We start from the raw sequence: 20,980 nt of genomic DNA on the forward strand, positions 1-20,980 counted from the left end.
CTCTGTTCCTGTGAGTTTTGCTGGGTTCTGTTGTACCAAGCGCTGCTGGAGCAATGGTCAGGTGAGGTTTGGGCTCTGCAGGATCATTCTGGGGTCCAGCCCTGCCCCTGTTCTCCCCAGCTCTGTTCCATGAGTTTTGCTGGGTTCTGTTCTACCAAACACATCTGGGGGACAGGTGTGGCTTTGGCTCTGCAGGGATCGGTGCTTGGGGTCCTGCCCCTGTCCTCACCAAGAGCTCTGTTCCTGTGAGTCCTGCTGGGTTCTGTTGTACCAAACACAGCTGAAGCAATGGTCAGGTGAGGTTTGGGCTCTGCAGGGATCGTTCTGGGGTCCTGCCCTCACCAAGAGCTCTGTTCCATGAGCTTTGCTGGGTTCTGTTGTACCAAACACAGCTGGAGCAGTGGCAGGTGAGGTTTGGGCTCTGCAGGGACAATTCTGGGGTCCTGCTCTCACCAAGAGCTCTGTTCCATGAGTCCTGATAGGTTCTTTTGTACCAAACACAGCTGGAGCAGGGACAGGTGAGGTTTGGGCTCTGCAGGGATTGTTCTGGGGTCCTGCCCTCACCAAGAGCTCTGTTCCATGAGCTTTGCTGGGTTCTCTTGTACCAAGCACAGCTGGAGCAATGGCAGGTGAGGATTTCACTCTGCAGGGACCATTCTGGGGTCCTGCTCTCACCAAGAGCTCCTTTCCATGAGTTTTGCTGGGTTCTGTTGTACCAAGCACTGCTGGAGCAGGGGCAGGTGAGGTTTGGGCTCTGCAGGATCATTCTGGGGTTCAGCCCTCACCAAGAGCTCTGTTCCATGAGTTTTTATGGGTCCTTTTGTACCAAATACAGCTGGAGCAATGGTCAGGTGAGGCTCTGGCTCTGCAGGATCATTCTGGCGTCCAGCCCTGCCCCTGCTCTCACCAAGAGCTCTGTTCTGTGAATTTTGCTGGGTTCTGTTTTATCAAACCACTGCTGGAGCAATGGTCAGGTGAGGTTTGGGCTCTGCAGGATCATTCTGGGGTCCTGCCCTCACCAAGAGCTCTGTTCCATGAGGTTTGCTGGGTTCTCTTGTACCAAACACAGCTGGAGCAATGGTCAGGTGAGGTTTGGGCTCTGCAGGATCGTTCTGGGGTCCAGCCCTGCCCCTGCCCTCACCAAGAGCTCTGTTCCTGCAGTGTCAGCACAGGCTGACGTGGGATCTCCGCCAGAGCCACCCACAGCACTCTGTCCCCCTCCCAACAAACTCCTCTTGCTTCCTTCCACGCTAAGGCTTTGCTTTCTCATGCAAAGGTCTTTGCCTTTTCCATACAATTTTAATTTCCTGGAGAAATGAGGGAAATTCTCATGATTTTTGATACTTTCAAAGCCATGTTTGAAGTTTGCTTGGTTTGGTTCAGACCACCTGTTGCTGCTACTGTTGTGAGTAATGTTTCCATTTAAGAAATTGTTTCCTATTCCTTTTGTAACTCCATTTTGGTAATTTGATAATCTCTGCTACAACAGAGCTTTCAATCCTTGCCTTGAGGCCTCTTGCAACACCTCAGAACAGCTGGGGATGCCTGAGACCAAACCTAGAAATTTTGGATTTATTCAGAGTTGGGAAATGCATCTGACAGCCTCGAGCAAAACTGGAACAGGAGGAGCGGGAACAGGAGCTTGTCATTTGCATAATATTGAGGAAAATAAAATAACCTGCAAAGGGCAAGTGCAGCTTGTGCTCCTCCTGCTTCCAGGGTGTGAAGGAAGCCTGAGCTGCTTCTCCCTTCCCTTCTTGCCTGCATTCTCCCTTGGAGTTTAAATCATTGTCCAAAGCCACTTGTGACTAATATTTCACAGAGCAAGAACTGAAAAATCCCTCCTCACATTCCTGGCTCTCATCTTGCTCCTTCCCATGGGATTCTGATGCCTGCTGCCACCTCCTCTGCTCTGCACACCTGCGTGTGGACTGGGATTTTCTCTTAATTTGGGGGGTTTGTGTTTCCCTTCTTTATTTTAAGCACAAATTCATATTTCTTTGTGCTGGTACTGAAATTACTTGAGGTGGTGAGTGGCGTGTGGAGAAGGCAGCAGAACCATGAGATTGCTTCTCCTGCAGTGATGGAAAGAGAAGTTCCAGGTGCTGGGTCACTCAGAGGGTTAAATTTGGCTCTGAGGAGTGAATTGTGCAGCTCTGGGAATTGAGAAGGGTTTTCCTTTGGGGTGAATGATCTCACCTGGATTTGTGTGAGGAATTTCCCAAGGAGGGGGAGAGCAGAGATGATTTTTGTGCAGGTTCTGCCTGCTCCCTGTCCTGGAAGTTGGAGTGATTCCTCAGGCTGGGATGTCACTTCCAGGCAGGGCATTCCCAGCTGGAACCTGGATATTTAGTGAGGTTGGCATTAGGCTCAGTGTCCAGCTCATTCCCAAGGAGCCCCACACCACTCGGAAAACTTAAACCACGTCTGGTACAAAGCCCCAGGAAAGAGAAATGCCAAGTGCAGGTGGAAAAGGGATCAGCCCCGGTCCAGGAGGAAAAGGGATCAGCCCGGGTCCAGGAGGAAAAGGGATCAGCCCGGGTCCAGGAGGAAAAGGGATCAGCCCGAGTGCAGGAGGAAAAGGGATCAGCCCGAGTGCAGGAGGAAAAGGGATCAGCCCGAGTGCAGGAGGAAAAGGGATCAGCCCAGTTCCAGGAGGAAAAGGGATCAGCCCGGGTCCAGGAGGAAAAGGGATCAGCCCGAGTGCAGGAGGCAGGCAGGGAGGAAAGGGGATCAGCCGCAGTCGGTTCTGCTTCTGTTCCCTCTGCAAGCCCCGGGCCGGGTGTGAGGCTGCTCCTGCTCTGGCTGTCCCGGTCTGGGTGAGGTGCAGGTGCCATCCCCGGGATAACCGGTGTCACCGTGGGCTCCTGGGCTGAGCCGGGCAGTCCCAGACCGTGTGTCATCCCTGACCGAGGGGTCCCTGTGCCGGTCCCTTTCCCCAGGGTTCCTGGTCCCTGTGTCTGTCCCTGTCCTGAGGGGTCTCGGTCCCTGTCCCGAAGGGTACTGGTCCCTGTGCTGGTCCCTGTCCCGAGGAGTCCCTGTCCCTGTGTCCGTCCCTGCCCAAGGGCTCCCGGTCCCTGTGTCCGTCTCGTTCCAAGGAGTCCCGTTCAGGTCCCTGTCCCGGTCCCTGTTCCGAGGGGTCTCGGTCCTTGTCCCGAGGGATCTCGATCCCTGTGCCGGTCCCCATCCCGAGAGGTCCTGGTCCCTGTCCCAGTCCCGGTCCCTGTCCCACGGAGTTGCTGTGCCGGTCCCAGTCCCGTTCCCGAGGGGTTTCAGCCGTTCCCGTTCCCGCCCCGGGCCGCGGGACCGGCGGGCAGCAGCGCCCCCTGGCGGCGCCGCCGCTTCCTCTGCCGCGTCCCGCCGAGCCCGGTGGGACCTGGATGGGACAGGGGGACCCGAACGGGACCGGGGGGACCTGGATGGGACAGGGGGACCCGAACGGGACCGGGGGGACCTGGATGGGACAGGGGGACTCGAACGGGGCTGGAGGGACCTGAACGGGCCGGGGTGACCTGAGCAGGGCATGGGGGGACTGGAACGGGCCGGGGGAACCTGAATGGGACAGGGGACCTGAACGGGACCGAGGGGTCCCGAACGGACCGGGGGGACCTGAACGGGACAGGGGGGACCTGAACGGGACCGGGGGGACCTGAACGGGGCAGGAGGGACCTGAATGGGACAGGAGGGACCTGAATGGGACAGGGGGACCTGAACGGGCCGGGGTGACCTGAGCAGGGCATGGGGGGACTCGAACGGGCCGGGGGGACCTGAACGGGACAGGGGGGACCTGAATGGGACAGGGGGGACCTGAACGGGACAGGGGGGACCTGAACGGGACAGGGGGGACCTGAATGGGACAGGGGGGTCCCGAACGGGATGGGGGACTGAACGGGCTGGGAGACTGAACAGGCAGAGGGGACTGGACCACTGATGGTGACAGCCCCCAGGACACTGCGGTGACATCCCCCAGGATGTGCCACCCCCTGCCAGCAGTGCCATCCCTGCCACCCCCAAACCCTTCCCCTTGTTTTTTTCCCTGTTATGAATTACAGTCCATTCCCCACTCAGCTCCCGCTGTTTAATTTCAATCCCAGCTCCCAGGGTACTTGGTTAATGTAGATTTTTTAAATTCAATGCATCTTGGAGTTCCTCAGGAGGAAAAGTCACCCTGGAATGACAGACCTGCTACAGCAGCTCCCTGAGCCCAGAGGGGTGGGTGGGCAGAGGGTCACAATAAAGCAAAACTCATGGGTTGAGATAAGAACTGTTTAATAATTGAAATAAAATTATATGTAATAATAATAAGAGTAGTAATAATTGCCATGAAAAGGACAGAGGGAAATGAAGGCCAAGAAGCACAAATGATGCCTGGTTCAGGTGCTCTTGGACCTGAAATCTGGATTATTTGTCCTTGGTCCCAGCTAGAGCAGGAATTGTTTTGTCTCTCTGTGAGGAGAGCTCACCATCCACTGATATGAAACCCAGACCCACACAATAAAACAGCACAGAACCTGAAAAATACAAAAACTAAACCCTGAGGCATCAGTGGGATAAATTCAGCCTGTCCCAGCTGGAACCAGGACAGCTCTTCCCAGTGCTCAGCACCTGTGCAGTGCCCCAGCTTTGAGGAAGGGAGGGATATATAAAATAATCAATGATATACAAAAATATGGTATAATAATGAATATCTAATATTCATTATTAAGATAATTAATATACCAAAATATAGTATAGTAATGAATATTATATATTCACTATTTTGGTGGTATTATTATCATTATCATTATCATTATCATTGTCATTATCATTATTATTTTGGTATTATTATACATAGTGTAGAGTACATATATTATCTATTGTATACTGTATATGTTATACATTATATACTATATATTATGCATTATATACTATATATTATTATATGTTATATACTATTTTTAATACCAAAATAATGAATATATAATATTCATTACTATACCATATTTTGAAGGAAAACAGCAAAAATCTGGGTTTTTTGCATCCTGGATTTTGTCTTCTATATATTTTCAGTATAAGCACATTCTCCTCTTGCACTACCACGTGCATTTTTGCTTATCTGGGGTTTTATACTGATCAGAGTTTTTAACATCTCAGCATTTTCATCACTGCAAAACCAGGTTTTTCTATGACATTTTCATGACTCCCACAGCCTTTGCTTTCAGGGAGTAATTGGGATTCTCTGAAAGTTGAAATTTTAGGAAAATAAAGCAGTTTACTGTAAGAAAAAGGGAAACAAATAGATCTTTACTTGTGTTCTTAGCAGAGCTGCCATTCCCAGCCCTGTCCCTTCACCCTGCAGCAGTTGTGGGATTCCTGGATCTTTCTAAAATTGGTTTTTACTCAAGGAATGGTAATTGTGCTGCCTGGTGACATCACCCAGTGATTTAGCAAGTACCAACAAGCCCTGGGAACACAGTGAAATGTGTTCTGCACTAAAATCCAGTGCTGCTCTGTGTGTAGATCATCATCATCATCATCATCCTCACAGGTTTAGGCCCCAGGGCTGTAACAGATTTGCCATGATGGACTGGAGCAGGAATGTTTGTGGGTTTTATTGTGACAGGGTCTTGAAAAGGAAAAGCAACGCAGCAAGGGAGAAATTGAAAGAATTTTAAAATTTTAGGAATTTTCTTTTTGGCTTTTCACCTTTGTGCAGTTCCTGGTGAGCAGTTCTGCCCAAGGAGGGGAAGGAAATGCTTTTCCAGGGTGAAAAAGCACAGTCAGCAGCACAAAGCCACTCAGGGTTCCACCTCCTCCCGGTGCCTGAATGGTGGGATTGTGGCTGAGAGCTGGAATTGCTCATCCAGAGGGGCTGGGAGAGCTGGGATTGCTCGTCCAGAGAATTTGGGAGAGCTGGAATTGCTCATCCAGAGTTTGGGAGAGCTGGGATTGCTCATCCAGAGAATTTGGGAGAACTGGGATTGCTCATCCAGAGTTTGGGAGAGATCAACTGGGATTGCTCATCCAGAGATTTTGGGAGAGCTGGGATTGCTCACCCAGAGAGTTTGGGAGAGATGAGCTGGGATTGCTCATCCAGAGGGGCTGGGAGAGCTGGGATTGCTCATCCAGAGAGTTTGGGAGAGATGAGCTGGGATTGCTCATCCCAGAGAGTTTGGGAGAGCTGGGATTGCTCATCCAGAGATGCTGAGAGATCTGGACCAGTGATCCAGAGACTTTGGGAGAATTGGGATTGCTCATCCAGAGAGTTTGGGAGAGCTGGGATTGCTCACCCAGAGGGGCTGGGAGAGCTGGGATTGCTCATCCAGAGATGCTGAGAGATCTGAATCAGTGATCCAGAGAGTTTGGGAGAGCTGGGATTGCTCATCCAGAGATGCTGAGAGATCTGAATCAGTGATCCAGAGAGTTTGGGAGAGCTGGGATTGCTCACCCAGAGAGTTTGGGAGAGCTGGGATTGCTCATCCAGAGAGTCTTGGTAATCTGCAGAGGTCTTCTCCAAACTCTTCTGAAAATCAAGGAGTTTGGATTCAGTTGAGAGTAGGAATATGTGGGGGATTTCTCTTTCCTTTCCTTTCCTTTTCCTTTCCTTTCCTTTCCTTTCCTTTCCTTTCCTTTCCTTTCCTTTCCTTTCCTTTCCTTTCCTTTCCTTTCCTTTCCTTTCCTTTCCTTTCCTTTCCTTTCCTTTCCTTTCCTTTCCTTTCCCCTTTCCCCTTTCCCCTTTCCCCTTTCCCCTTTCCCCTTTCCCCTTTCCCCTTTCCCCTTTTCCTTTTTTTGCCTTTATTTCCCTTTCTTTCCTTTTCTCACTCACAAGCTCATTCTGGTTGTTAATATTCCATGTCTTTACTCATGCCTTGTTTACCTCTGCACTTTCCTGTGGCAATCCCTGCTTGGTGTTTCCTTTCCCTCCTTCCCCTGCATTCTGGGAGCTCACAGGTGTTCAGAGTAACCTGAATTTAAACCTTTACCCTCAAATGATGGTTTTTTTGTGCCTTTCCCTGCTCTGCCTTGCAGGCACTTTGCCCAGCCAGGAGAAGCCCTCGCAGAGGCAGTCAGAGAGCACAAACTGCAGCCCCTCCAGGAAGAGATCCACATCAGAGAGCACTTCTTCTCCAGGCAAGTGCTGCTCAGGGACCTGGGCTTTGGGGTACCTGGGTGCTCAGAGCTGTGCTGAGGCACACCATGGCTGGAGAAACTTCAGCTCATGGAGATATTGAGGTTTCCCACTGATATTTTGGGACATCGTGGCTGTGAGAGCTTCAGCTCGTGGTGATCCTGAGTTTTGGGACATCATGGCTGGAGAACTTCAGCTCATGGAGATATTGAGGTTTTCCTCTGATGTTTTGGGACATCGTGGCTGTGAGAACTCCACTCATGGAGGTATTGAGGTTTTCCTCTGTTGTTTTGGGACATCATGGCTGGAGAACTTCAGCTCATGGTGATCCTGAGGTTTTGGCAGGGGGTGGAACAAGATGGTGTTGGAGGTTCCTTCCAACCCACACCATTCTGTGATTCTGTAAAAATGGACTGAGCTCTCCTAGGAGCTCACATGTGAGAATTCTGGGTGGAACAAGATGGAGTTTAAGGTCCCTTGCAACCCAAACCATTCTGTGATTCTGTAAAAATGGGATGTGAGTATCTGGGAGCTCACATGTGAGAATCCTGGGTGGAACAAGATGGAGTTTAAGGTCCCTTCCAACCCAAAATATTCTGTGATTCTGTAAAAATGCCCTGAGCTCCCCTGGAAGCTCACATGTGAGAATCCTGGGTGAAACAAGATGGTTTTTAAGGTCCTTTCCAACTCAAACCATTCTGTGATTCTGTAAAAATGGACTGAGCTCTCCTGGGGCTCACATGTGAGAATTCTGGGTGGAACAAGATGAAGTTTAAGGTTCCTTCCTACCCAAACCATTCTGTGATTCTGTAAAAATGGAATGTGAGTATCTGGGAGCTCACATGTGAGAATTCTGGGTGGAACAAGATGAAGTTTAAGGTCCCTTGCAACCCAAACCATTCTGTGATTCTGTAAAAATGGGATGTGAGTATCTGGGAGCTCACATGTGAGAATCCTGGGTGAAACAAGATGGTCTTTGAGGTCCCTTCCAACCCAAACCATTCTGTGATTCTGTAAAAATGGAATGTGAGCTCCCCTGGGAGTGGACAGAAGAAAATCCAGCAGGTTGACCCATTTTGTAAGAAGCTCATTTGCAGAAGCACTCTCATTTACCAGAATTCAGACATTTCTCAGACTCCCAAACTGACTGCAAATATGTAATAAATCCCTGAGATTGGTACTTAGGACAAAGTTATGGTTTCCATCTAGGAAGGATGTGCCAAAAGTGCCATTTCCTCCCTGCTTTGAACACATGTTTGCAGCAGATGCTCCATCCAGCCTGTGCTGCAGAAATCCTTTGCAGTGGGAATGAAATCTTCTTTTTTCCTCCGTCTCAATCCCTTTTTTGCCCTCACCCCTTGCAAGGGGCAGCTGCAGTTGCTGTGACTGGGAACGGGAAGTGTTAAAGTGAGCAGAGCTTTTTGCAGGAGCATTGCAATCGCATCAATCACAAATTTATCCACTTCAAAGCCCCCGAGGTGCAGGTGCAGCTGAGCAGATCAGTCATTTTTGTGTTTTCCCTGCGTGTGGAATGTGTGAGGGTTCCAGGGGGTTTGTCAGGGAGGAGCTGCAGCTGTCCCAGCCCTTTGGAGCAGTTCCAGCAGCATTTCCAGGGGATGTGGAGCTGCCTGAGGCTCCCTGAGCAGGTGAGGAGCCCCAGCTCCATCTAAAGGCCAGGAGAAAACAAAGGGTAAATTATCTTTATTATTTCATCTGAATATACCCACTTAAAAAACCTGCAAGAGCAGTGAAAATATTTGTTTCAGTACTTCCAACCTATAAAAAAAAAAAAAGAAACATGAGTTTAAAAATATATTAGATGTTGCGCCATTTTTATCAGGATTGAGTTTTTATGTGCACAGAGGGTTTTGTATTTTTAATATTGAACAGAAAGAAACTTGAGGACAATGTGAACCCTCATTGCTTTTTTTGCTGTTAGAAATGAGGGATTGTGTGGGAATAAAGAGAAAATAATTGTGTGTTAGAAGGGGTGATAGAAAATGTGACTGACTTGTGTCACTGGCTCCCTGTCCATATTCCAGAATCTCTTCAGGGAATGTTCTGGGCAGCCCCAGGACACAAATGCTGTCAGGTGATGCAGCTGTTGTGTTTTAGCTCCATGGTTTTGGCCCCATCCCCACTCTAATTCCTTCTTGGGCTACCTAAAAACAGAGGCCAGACAGAATTAGGAGAATAAAAAGTTGGTGTAGTTGTTGAAGGGCTTTCAGGTACATTTTGGGCAAATGAATCCTGCTAAAAATGGATAATGGGTCATAGGTTTTCACACTTGTAAAAATTTGGTCCATTTTCATCTTGGAGGTTAATCTTCCAATTACAGCTCCAGATAATGAAATAATTTACCCCAAATTTGCTCCCCACAACTCACTTTTGTTTACATTTCTCAAGGCTTGAAGCAGTGAGGTGTCCTTGATTGCCAGGCCTGGAGAGAGATTGTTGTGTCTGCCCAACATGGGAAAACTGTAGCTAGCAGTGCATATGGAGTTTAGAGTTATACACTAAGATTATATTATTATTATTATTATTATTATTATTATTATTATTATTATTATTATTATACTACATAGTATAGAGTACATATATTATATATTGTATACTGTATATATTATACATTATATACTATATATTATATATTATGCATTATACACTACATATTATTATATATTATATAGTATATATTATATATTATATTCTATATATTATATATAATATAATATATATTATACATTATATATTATATATTATATATTATATGTATTGTATTAGATATATATTCGATATATTTTAGATATATATTATTTTATATATTATTTATTATTATATTATATTATATTAAATTATATTATATTATGTGGTGTCTTATTATTATATATTGTTAACATACATATATTATATAGATTATATATTATAGATATATATTTAAGTATATATAATATATACTATATATTACATATATTATATATAATAGATTTTTATATTATTGTATAGATTCTAGATATTATTCTAGATATTATTGTGTATATATCATAGATTATATTATTATTGCTATTATTATTATTTAGGTTAATATATATTATATATCATATATATTATATTATATATATTATATATCATATATATATTATATATCATATTATTATATTAGAATTACTATATTACTAGAGTTATACATCAGAGAATTGCAGATTTACAACCACATGAAAACCACAAAAACAAATTGCTATTATTATTATTTAGGTTAATATATATTATATATATTATATATCATATATTATATATATTATATATCATATTGTTATATTAGAATTACTATATTACTAGAGTTATAAGCCAGAGAATTGCAGCTTTACAGCCACATGAAAACCACAAAAATCAAGCCCTGAGTGACCAGCTGCAGGCCTGTGTGTGTTTCAGGGGTGGCAGTGCCAGCCCGGGCTGCCCGCCTGGCCCCGGCGGCCGAGGACTCGGTGGACGCGCTGCTGCAGCGCATGGCCCAGCAGGACGGGCCCCCCCCGCTGGACAAGGGCCTGGAGGGGGTCATGGGCAGCCCCCCCTCGGCCAGCCCTGCCCGCAGCCACTCCCGGGAGCGAGCCCTGGGCAAGCAGGACGGGCTGGGCAGCGCCGGCGTGCCCGGCGCCGAGGGCATCTCCCTGCTGCAGGAGCGCCTGCCCGGCTCCTACTCGCCGCGGCACCTCAAGAGGAGCGTGGTGGAGGCCATGCAGAGGCAAGCGAGGAAAATGTGCAATTACAACAAAATCCTGGCCACAAAAAAAAATCTGGACCACGTCAACAAAATCCTGAAAGCCAAAAAGCTGCAGAGGCAGTCGAGGACGGGGAACAACTTCGTGAAGCGGCGGCCGGGGCGGCCGCGCAAGTACCCGATGCAGGCCGTGGTGTCCATGCAGGCCCTGCAGGCCGCCAGGATGGTCAGCCAGGAGCTGCAGGACAGACAGCCCAGCAGCAGCCCCCTGCGCCTGGGGCCGGACACCATCACGGACGTCATCGAGGCCGTGGTGCAGAGCGTCAGCCTCGACCCCGAGCACCGCAAGGGCTGGAAGAGGAAGCGGTGGCTGCCCGAGGAGCAGGCCAGGAAGAGGCACAAGTCTCTGCCTGAGGACGAGCAGGAGAGCAATAAGAGGTGATTCCCTTGCAGTTTTGTGCCTCGGTTGGGTTTAGAATGTTTCAGTCATTGAGGGGATCTTCTGTTTCATTTTGGGAAGTGTAGCGGTCACGTTTTCTGGAAAAATCCCTTCGCCCAGGATTTTTCTCCTGGGAAACTGAGAAGCCTCAGAGATAAAGGAAAACAATAATTATCTGATTTGCTTCTCCTGTCTTTTGCCCCTCTGGAATGTGTTTGGAGATTGTTTATCCAACAGGTGATTGTTTCATTGGTTTTATGTGAATTGTTTTGACTCAAAGGCCAATCAGTGCCAAGCTGTGTCAGGACTCTGGAAAGAGCCACAAGTTTTCATTATTATCTTTTTCCATTATTATCTTTCACTATTATCTTTACAGAAAGATAAATATCCTTTCTGTATTCTTTAGTTTAGTTTACTATTCTTTAATATAATACAATATCCTAAAATAATAAATGAGCCTTCTGAAAACTTGGAATCAGATTCATCATTCCTTCCTTCCAACATCTGGGGGAAATGCAAATACAATAATGAAGGAGTTCAGTCTAGAGGGAACCAACTGTGGTCTATTCAGAGTTACTATTTGTGGCAGCAGGCCCCCAGCCAGGTAATAATTAGCATTGACACTATGATGCAGAAGGCTGAATATTGTTTTATTCTTCTATACTATATTATAGTATATTTTAAAGAAACTTCTAATTTCTTCTGATACAGCTTTGATTTAATTTGCTAAGTAACCCAAACACTATTACTAGTGTCTAATCCAGAAACTTCTCTTTGGTAAAGGAATCTCTTTGGCAAACAAATCTCCATAACACATTCTACACGTGTCTGGCAACAGGTGTAGCAGGTGATGATCAGAATTGTTGTAATTCTTTCTCTGAGCTTTCTCACAGCTTCCCCAGGAAAATGCCTGGGAAGGTCTGTGAGAGCTGCTGCCACAACCAACATGTGAGCCCTGAGTGTGTTCAGGTCCTTCCTCAGGTACTGAAAACCCCCAGAAATGAGAATTTCAGGTGATCTGAAAGGGTTGGTTCTGTATTTGTGTTGGTGAAGGATGTATTTAGGGAGTTGGTAGCTGCTGAGGTGCCACAGATTGTTCCTTTATCCTGTGTGGAATAAGGAGCCCTGAGGAGTTGTGTGTGCCATGGGATCTGCTCGTGTGGGTCACAAACACTTCCAGGCAGCACAGGATGTGAAATGAGATCAAGTGATGTACAGCTGATAAAGATTAAAGCTACAGCAGCAAGGAGGAGTTAAGGGGTGCCCCTGTGCTAAAGGCACACCCCAAAAATCTCTTATCATCTCACGCTCATCCCCAAATCCATCAATAAACAAGCTCTGTTGGGAGCTCTCCTCTCCAGAAATGGGAGCTGTGAGGGTGCTGGTTCAGGAGTTGCTCTGTGGCTCTCCTGAAGGCTCAGGAAAGGGTTACCAGAGTGCAGAGCAGAGAGCAGGAGCTGCCTTCTGAGTTACTCAGCTGAGGCTCCAAGGATAAACATTAGCAGTACAAACAACATTCTTTTTGTAATAATAATGTCACAAAAAGAATCATACTTTTCTTATGATTATACTTAACCCCCAGTTGATCATGATTGTTGAGCTGCATTTTTTAAGCAGCTGAGTCGCCCAGAAATTCAGAAACATGAACTTTTTCTGCTGACCAGATTCGAGAGAGGAATAAAGAAATACTGTGAGATGATCTTAATGGGAAGGTGATTTTTTAATCTCTGCTTTTTCTTCCAGTTTCCCTGAGACAGCAGCTGAACCTCCCAGTCCCCATGAGGCCCTTGGGAAAGCACCTGAAGCTGAAACCCCTGAGCAGCCTTTGCCTCCTCTGACCCAGCGTGAGAAGAAAGCCCCTCGACCCCCAAAGAAGAAATACCAGAAGGCTGGGCTCTACTCTGATGTCTACAAAACCACAGAGTAAGTGAAACAGAGCAAAACTGCTCTCTGATCATCCAGGGAAAACTCTTTTTTTCACCTAGAGCCATAAAGAGCTGCCACTCATGAGTAGGTGAATTAAAACAATCAATTTAATTGAAGCCTGTGGAGAATGATGTGATGGTAATTGTGAGAACCTGACCCAGTGAGGATGTAAAATGTAACCCCAGTCAGAAAACAGCCTCAAGCAGTCTGGAAGTGTTTCTGGTTATCAGTTTTGAAGAAGATAAGAGATTTATTCAGGAGTGTGAGTGGTCCTGGCAGTGCAGGTGCTTGGAGGGCTGGATGTGTGCAGGTGCTGAGCAGGATTTGAGCACAGTGTGCAGAGAAGGGGTCAGCAGGTTCCTGTTGTCATTGGCTGAGGGGTGACAAGTGCTCATCTTCTGTGTGAAAGAATTTCAGCTATGCACCCACTTCATTTCACAGCTCACTGAAGTTCATCTCTGTTTTCTCTGAGATGTTTAGGGTAGAAAAATCCAGCATTTCTTTATTTTTCCCACTGCTTGGTTTGCAGCCTGGTGTCCACTAGAATGTGAAAACCTCCCTCTGTCCCTTCCCTTCCCTTCCCTTCCCTTCCCTTCCCTTCCCTTCCCTTCCCTTCCCTTCCCTTCCCTTCCCTTCCCTTCCCTTCCCTTCCCTTCCCTTCCCTTCCCTTCCCTTCCCTTCCCTTCCCTTCCCTTCCCTTCCCTTCCCTTCCCTTCCCTTCCCTTCCCTTCCCTTCCCTTCCCTTCCCTTCCCTTCCCTTCCCTTCCCTTCCCTTCCCTTCCCTTCCCTTCCCTTCCCTTCCCTTTGTAGTCACACATTTTCTAAAGCCATGTGAACAAAGCAGTTGAAGTCAGGAATTTGTGCTTCTGTTCCAATGTCATCTGACAGATTGAAAAGAGAGAAAATTTGGCACCTTCTCACAATGTCACAGACCACTTGAAAATGTTTCAGAGACCACTGGGAAGCTGCCAGTGCAGTTTATCAGCTGCTCCTGCTGTAATCTCTGTCTGTAGTAAGAGAAGGAACCAGTGAAAGGGTCAATACTAAGGAAGAAACAAAGATCTCAGTGTGAGCCAAGTGAGGCCACTTGAATTTTATCTCTTTTTAAAGAGATGTGCTCAAACTTTGCCACTTGGATGTTCTGGCACTGCTGTACACAGTTCAAACCTCACAGTTTTATCTGTTGTCACAGAGGAGGAGCTGAGAGAGTTTTCTCCTTTTCTTCAATGTAAATATTTGGAATTTGAGTGTTCCTAAGTTGGAAAGGACCCACAAAGATCATGGAGTGCACAGCCCCAACAGCCCCACCCTGCTGCCTGAGCTGTGTCCAAACCCTCCTGGGGCTGTGCCCATTCCCTGGGCAGTGCCAGCACCTTCTGGGGGATGAACCTTTCCCTAAATCCATCCTAAACCTCCCCTGGCCATTCCCTGGGGTGCTGTCACTGTCACACAGAGCAGAGATTGGAGCTGCTCCTCCTCTCTCTTCAGGGGAAGTCACAAATCACTTACAGAGGGTTGGTTTGTCTTCCCTCTGCCTGTTGCTCCACATGCTGAGTTCTTCCCTGCTCTGACACTGGGTTTGGGATGAGCTGCCACAGCTGCTCTGGGCCTCCCCACCCTCACAGGGAAGAATTTCTTCCTAAGTATTTCCAGTTGTTGATATCTGTATCACAAAATTTGTTTTCAGCTTACATTTTGCCTTCACTGCTTAAACAATGATATCACATTTTTTTATTGAGCCATCTTTCTTTTACTTGTCCAGTTCTTAAAATAAATCTCTTAAAAAACTTCAGTAGGCTTCAATTTCATTTAATCTTTGGTCTATTTAACATTTAGAAGTCTCCTTTGAATGTTGCAGGAGTGCAGTTCTAAATATAACCACATCAGATTCTATTTTCCAAGGTTTGTTGCTGGCCGGGAGGAGATGTTTACAAATACCAGATTACAGAGCTGGCACCTGCCTGACCCCTACAACCATTCTAATTCCATTCTCTTATTTTTATTTCTTCAAAAGGGTGTCTCATTGCTTTTTTAACTCTGATTTTTGTTCTTTTTTTCTGCCTTTCCTGATGAACAACCTCCTAAAGGGCAGCAGATGAATGTTTGCTCTTAGGAGAGCAGGGCTGTGCATGTGTCACGGGTCCAGTTCCTCAGCAAAACCACCAGATACAAATCTGCTGCTCCTCTTTTATGTGTGTACCTTTAGTTATTACTTTTAGATCACATTTAAAGTCAGTGGTGTCCCATTGGGTGTTGCCTTAGGAGAAAAAGCCCAGATTGTGGGAGGGCTGGGATCAGTGTTTGACAGGAGAGCATTTCTTTGGTTATTTCTCTTATTCCTCCCTTGCCTGATGCTCCAGCCATTTGTGCCTTACCTAAAGCAGAAAATGCATTTTTGCGAGTGACACATGATCCCCATGGTGACATTTTGGTTCTGTCCTTGTCCTCCACAGCCCCAAGAGCCGCCTGATCCAGCTGAAGAAGGAGAAGCTGGAATACACCCCAGGGGAGCACGAGCACGGGCTCTTCCCAGCCCCTATCCACGTTGGTGGGTACCTCAGCTGTATTTTCAGTGTTGGGAGATAAATGTGGCACTGGGGAGGCTGCACAACTTCTGCTTTTCTCTGGTTTTTATCCCTTGCCAGGTCACTCGTGGCTTTTGGCACATGGACTTTGCCAACTCATCCCCCTGTGTTCCCCAGTTCAGTCTAGAAGCTTTTTTTAGCTTAAAACATTGCTCTTGATTTTTTTGGGGTGTCAGAAAATACCATTCTGGTTGAAAACCTGCTTTGATATCTTTGTCAGAAAATACCATTTTAGTTGAAAACTTAAGTGTGATAGCCCTTGGATGAAATGCAGAGCAATAGTCTCCACCTCAAAGTCAATTATGACCATTTTAATCCCAAAAGCTGGAATGATAAATTCCCCCATGTCCCCATGCACTTCATGGTGTCTGTCTTTCCGTAGGGATAAAAGGGTGGAAGAATTGAAAGCTTTGCTGTTATCTTTGGTTTTATTTCATCCCCATTTTTAGGTCTTGGGTAGGGAAAAATTGAGATTTAGGATTTCACAGAATCATGGAATGGTTTGGGTGGGAAGGGACTTTACAGATCATCTTATTCCACCCTGTTCCATGGAATTCCAGAGCCCAGGATGCTCCAAGCCCTGTACCTGTCCCATAACCCAGGTCAGTCCCAGGCCCTCAGAGGGCATGGAGCTCAGGATGCCTCTCCTGGGCCATGAGGGAGAGGCAGAGCTCCACTGTTCACAGCTCAGGTTAAACCTGGTAGGATTGAGTAATTCCCTGATTCTCAGGTAATTGTTTCAGCTTTTGAAGTGCTGTGATTGTGTTGCTGCAAGTCCTGTCAGGCCCAGCAGGTTTGTGGAATTCAGGAATTTTTGTCCCATCAAACACCAGCTCTCACTGCTTTGTCTCCTGTACCTGAACTCTTTTGGCTCCCTGCACATCAAGGCAGAGCAGTTGGGCAGATCTGTGTGAATCAGGAGCCACAGAACAGGTTTCAGAGCTGAAGGTGACAATTGAAATCCTTCAAGATGTGCCCTTGCTCAGCTCCTTTTTGAATGGGTTCATATAAAACCAGGTTCAGCAGGTTCCCAACCCACATTGTTGCAGCTCCAGGGGTTCCTGGGGATGGTTGAACCCCAGAGCAGTGACCAGGGCTGGGGTTCTGCACTGGGGAGGGCTGGGGGGACCTGCCCTGTGCTGAGGGCACGGTGCCAGGGCACCTGAAAGAGCCTTTTGTTTGGGCTGCTGAGGTCATGGAAGTGAAAACAAATTCCCAGCAGATTTAGCTCTTTCCTGGAACCTGCTAGGGATGAATAAGGCATTGAAAATGGAAAGTAATTTAGGGGTAAATTGTAAGGAAAACATTACCATTTGTATTTTCCAGTGGTGAGGGTATGCATGTGAATTTATATGAACCCCCAGAGCATTGCTGGAGGAATATAAAGGCATTTGTTAACAGTTTAAAAAGCTGGGGGGAAAAACAATCAGCTTGGGCCTGACACCTCATCCTAAGCACTCTGCTCCCTGTGGTTTTGTGACACAGGATTGCAGCAAAATGATCAGAGAATGTTGAATCTTGGCTGGAGCTAAGCAGTGTCAGCCCTGGGGACTGGTGTGAATGATGTAATGGGTCTGTGTCCTTTAGGGGTGACAGGGAATGAAAGGATGGAGCCAAAATCTGCAGTGAAAGCAGGAACTCCTGTCTAAAACGAGTTCCAGTTATTGCTGAAAATACAGATCCCCTTGAAGCCTTGCCAAAAAATCTGGGAATGCATTTGCCAAGTCTGAATTCATTCTTAAATCTCTTCTGGTAAAGGTCACGGGAACAGGCTGGGAGACTCTTTTCAAAGCTGATTTGATTTCTTTGAGTACAATATTGTGATTTACCAGCCTGCATGGGTGGTGCAGGGCTTGTCCTGGGTGTTGAAGTGTTGGGTTGTGCACAGGAAAACTCAGGAGAAATGTCAGCTTGGTGGTCAGTCCTATCAGGTGCTCTGGTCAGTTCTGTCAGGTGTTGTGGTCAGTCCTGATAAGTGTTGGGGTCAGTCCTGTCAGGTTCTGTGGTCAGTTCTGATCAGTCCTGATAAGTGTTGGGGTCAGTTGTTTCAGGTGCTGTGGACAATCCTGTCTGGTGTTGTGGTCATTTCTGTCCAGGGTTGGCTGTGGTACTTTCACAGGACTGTGGTCAGTCCTGTCAGATGCTCTGGTCAGTTCTGACAGGTGCTGTGGTCAGTGCTGTGGTCACTTGTTTCAGGTGTGGTCAGTGCTGTCCAGGGTTGTGGTCAGTTCTGTCTGGGCTTGGCTGTCTTACCCTCACAGGGTTGTGGTCAGTGCTGTGGTCAATTGTTTCAGGTGTGGTCAGTGCTGAGGTCAGTGCTGTGGTCATTTCTGTCTGGGGTTGGCTGTGGTACTCTCACAAGGTTGTGGTCAGTTCTGTCAGGTGCTGTGGTCAGTGCTGTGGTCACTTGTTTCAGGTGTGGTCAGTTGTTTCAGGTGTGGTCAGTGCTGTGGTCAGTTGTTTCAGGTGCTGTGGTCAGTTCTGTCAGGTGTTGTGGTCAGTACAGTGGTCAGTGCTGTGGTCAGTTGTTTCAGGTGTGGTCAGTGCTGTCCAGGGTTGTGGTCAGTTCTGTCAGATGTTTGCTGTGGTACCCTCAGAGGGTTGTGGTCAGTGCTGTGGTCGGTGCTGTGGTCAGTTGTTTCAGGTGTGGTCAGTTCTGTGAGGTGTTGTGGTCAGTGCTGTCCAGGGCTGTGGTCAGTGCTGTGAGGTGTTGTGGTCAGTTCTGTGAGGTGTGGTCAGTGCTGTCCAGGGTTGTGGTCAGTTCTGTGAGGTGTGGTCAGTGCTGTCCAGGGTTGTGGTCAGTTCTGTGAGGTGTGGTCAGTGCTGTCCAGGGCTGTGGTCAGTGCTGTCCAGGATTGCCCATGGCAGGATCTGACCCAGCTCCTTCCATCCCTCCCTGCCCGTGGAGGCCCCTCCTGACCAGTTCCCCATTCTGTGTCCTGAGGGGGTTCCCTGTGCCTGCCCTGACATCCAGAACATTCTCTGAGCCTTCTCCCCCTCTCCTTTGTGCCTGCAGCCCTGCCAGGTGCCTGGCAGCAGCTCCCCTTCCCTCAGGACGTGTGCTGTGCCCCTCACAAACCTTTCTGTGCTTTCAGGGAAGTACCTCAGACAAAAGAGAATCGACTTCCAGCTGCCTTACGACATCCTCTGGCAGTGGAAACACAACCAGGTAGGAGATAAGAGCTCGCTGGGCTTGCCAAGAGTGGGATCAGAAGGAAACAGCAGCACTCAGGGCTTGCCAGGATTGGGATCAGAAGGAAACAGCAGCACTCAGAGAGATTCTGTTCACACATCCCAGCTGCGTGAGGGGAGAAGGGATTTGCATTTGTGTTTCACGGTGAAAATCCCCATTATTCCAGCTCCTGCAAAATAGCAACCCTGGGAGTTGGTGCTCTGACAAAAGTCATTAATTTGGCTGCAGACTTTTATTTTGGCAGTGCTGCTGTGTGTGGGGAGCTGGTTTCAGACACGCCTCGGGAGAATTGGGATGTACTGCCAGCAGCACTGAGAAATTTCAGGCCTTATTTTTCTTGGATCAATCCCAGCAGAGTGGAATCTATTTTTCACTTGCAAGCTGAAATTTTCATACTGAGGGAAGGAGAGAAACTATTTAACAGTCTCATTCTTTTTTAAAGAGCTTTAAATATGTACAGGATTAAAAATGGGATTTTTTTTTTTTTTTAATTGCCTGGGATGTTTCCACCAAGTGATTTACCACAGGATTTAAGGGAGAATCTTCCCCTCAGCTCTGTGGTGGGAAAGTGCTCTCAGATAAATCCAACACCCCTGGAATCTGATCCTCAACTCAGGAGCATTTCAGCCTAGGACACTTTCTTGTCATATATTAACAATTGCCTGTCTCATCCCTTCTGTATTTTATAAGTAATAAACACATGAAATCTGTTTCCTTGACGTTTTCCAGCTCTCCCTGGAATATTGGAGGCCCTTGCAGAGGAATTTCTCTGTACAGGGGTGTGGAGATGTCTGGGTTGTCCCTGTGGGCCACAAGGGTCACTGAGGGAAGGCTCTTAGTGCAGAAAATGTGTGTGAAACAGAGAATAATTGGAAATTATTCCTCAAAGCTAGTTTGACAGGCTGGAATATATCTGAAATTATGAGTTGTGATGTAAATTTTCCTTTCCCTTCCCATCATCTCCATCTGCAGAGAAGATAAATCTGCATTTCTCATGGCTCCCCCTGTACTCACAGTTCTGAGAGAATCCCAGAATCCTTTAGACTGCAAAAACCCCTTAAGATCACAGAGTCACTTTGATAAATCAGCACCTTGATTTTTTGTTTTCACTTTTTTAAGCATTGGCACATGGTGATTGCACCAAAGATGGTTTCTCCAAAGTAGAGGTATAAATAATTAGGTAATAATAATATAACAAATAATTTATTTATAAATAAATATAAATAAATAAACAGGGCTCTTCTTCTAAGCCCTGTTCAGAGGAGCCTGTCCTCAGGACAGCTGTTTGCCACATTGCTCTGGGCATACAGAATAAATAACGTGGTGAACAAACTGCTCCACTGTCTCAGCAAGCCCAAATTCTGCTTATTCAGGTCCTTTTTGTGACCTATTTGTTAATGCAGTCTGAGCCTAGGGAAGAGAACACAGATTTCTAGTAATGATTACAGAACAGTTGCCTGTGTACAGAACATAATTTCCCTGATCCTTTTGAATAACAGATGCACTTATGCAATGTATTAAAATTGTCTTTCTCTTCCTTTTAGTTGTATAAAAAGCCAGATGTCCCACTTTATAAAAAAATCCGTTCCAGTAAGTAAAATCTTATTACTAAAATGTGATAACTGTGGAATTTTCATGTGATACCCTCCTTTCTGTCCTGCTCTTTGTCCTACCAAAGACTCTTCCACCTGCTTTTTTTTTAACTTTACTGATTGGAATGAAAATACTGTAGACAAACAGGTCTGTTTTTTTCACCTGAAAAGAATTCTTTTCCCTATTTAGGTTTGTTTTTTTCTTTTTTTATTTTTTTTTCCCCCTCCAGATGTCTATGTGGATGTCAAACCTCTCTCTGGCTACGAGGCCACCACCTGCAATTGTAAGAAACCAGAGGATGACAGTGGGAAGGGCTGTGTGGAGGATTGTCTGAACAGGTTAGAAACGGATTATTTCTAAATATGATTTAGAGGGAAATTCCCAGTTGGAATTTGAACACCTGGGCTGGTGTCCCCTC

The 20,980-nt window shown here is 46.6% G+C and overlaps 1 protein-coding gene across 1 annotated transcript in view; it reads left to right on the plus strand.

Moving 5' to 3' along the window:
• The window catches only part of ASH1L (ASH1 like histone lysine methyltransferase), an 81,241-nt gene that overhangs the window by 31,323 nt on the left and 28,938 nt on the right, over positions 1 to 20,980 (plus strand). Inside the window, exons 4-10 of the mRNA XM_059490103.1 lie at positions 7,009 to 7,110; positions 10,541 to 11,264; positions 13,009 to 13,188; positions 15,645 to 15,739; positions 18,872 to 18,945; positions 20,514 to 20,559; positions 20,792 to 20,900. Coding sequence (XP_059346086.1) covers positions 7,009 to 7,110; positions 10,541 to 11,264; positions 13,009 to 13,188; positions 15,645 to 15,739; positions 18,872 to 18,945; positions 20,514 to 20,559; positions 20,792 to 20,900 — 1,330 coding nt within the window. The remainder of the gene's footprint in view (positions 1 to 7,008; positions 7,111 to 10,540; positions 11,265 to 13,008; positions 13,189 to 15,644; positions 15,740 to 18,871; positions 18,946 to 20,513; positions 20,560 to 20,791; positions 20,901 to 20,980) is intronic.

Source organism: Ammospiza nelsoni, chromosome 28 (genome assembly GCF_027579445.1).
Source record: "Ammospiza nelsoni isolate bAmmNel1 chromosome 28, bAmmNel1.pri, whole genome shotgun sequence".
Taxonomy (NCBI): Eukaryota; Metazoa; Chordata; class Aves; order Passeriformes; family Passerellidae; genus Ammospiza; species Ammospiza nelsoni.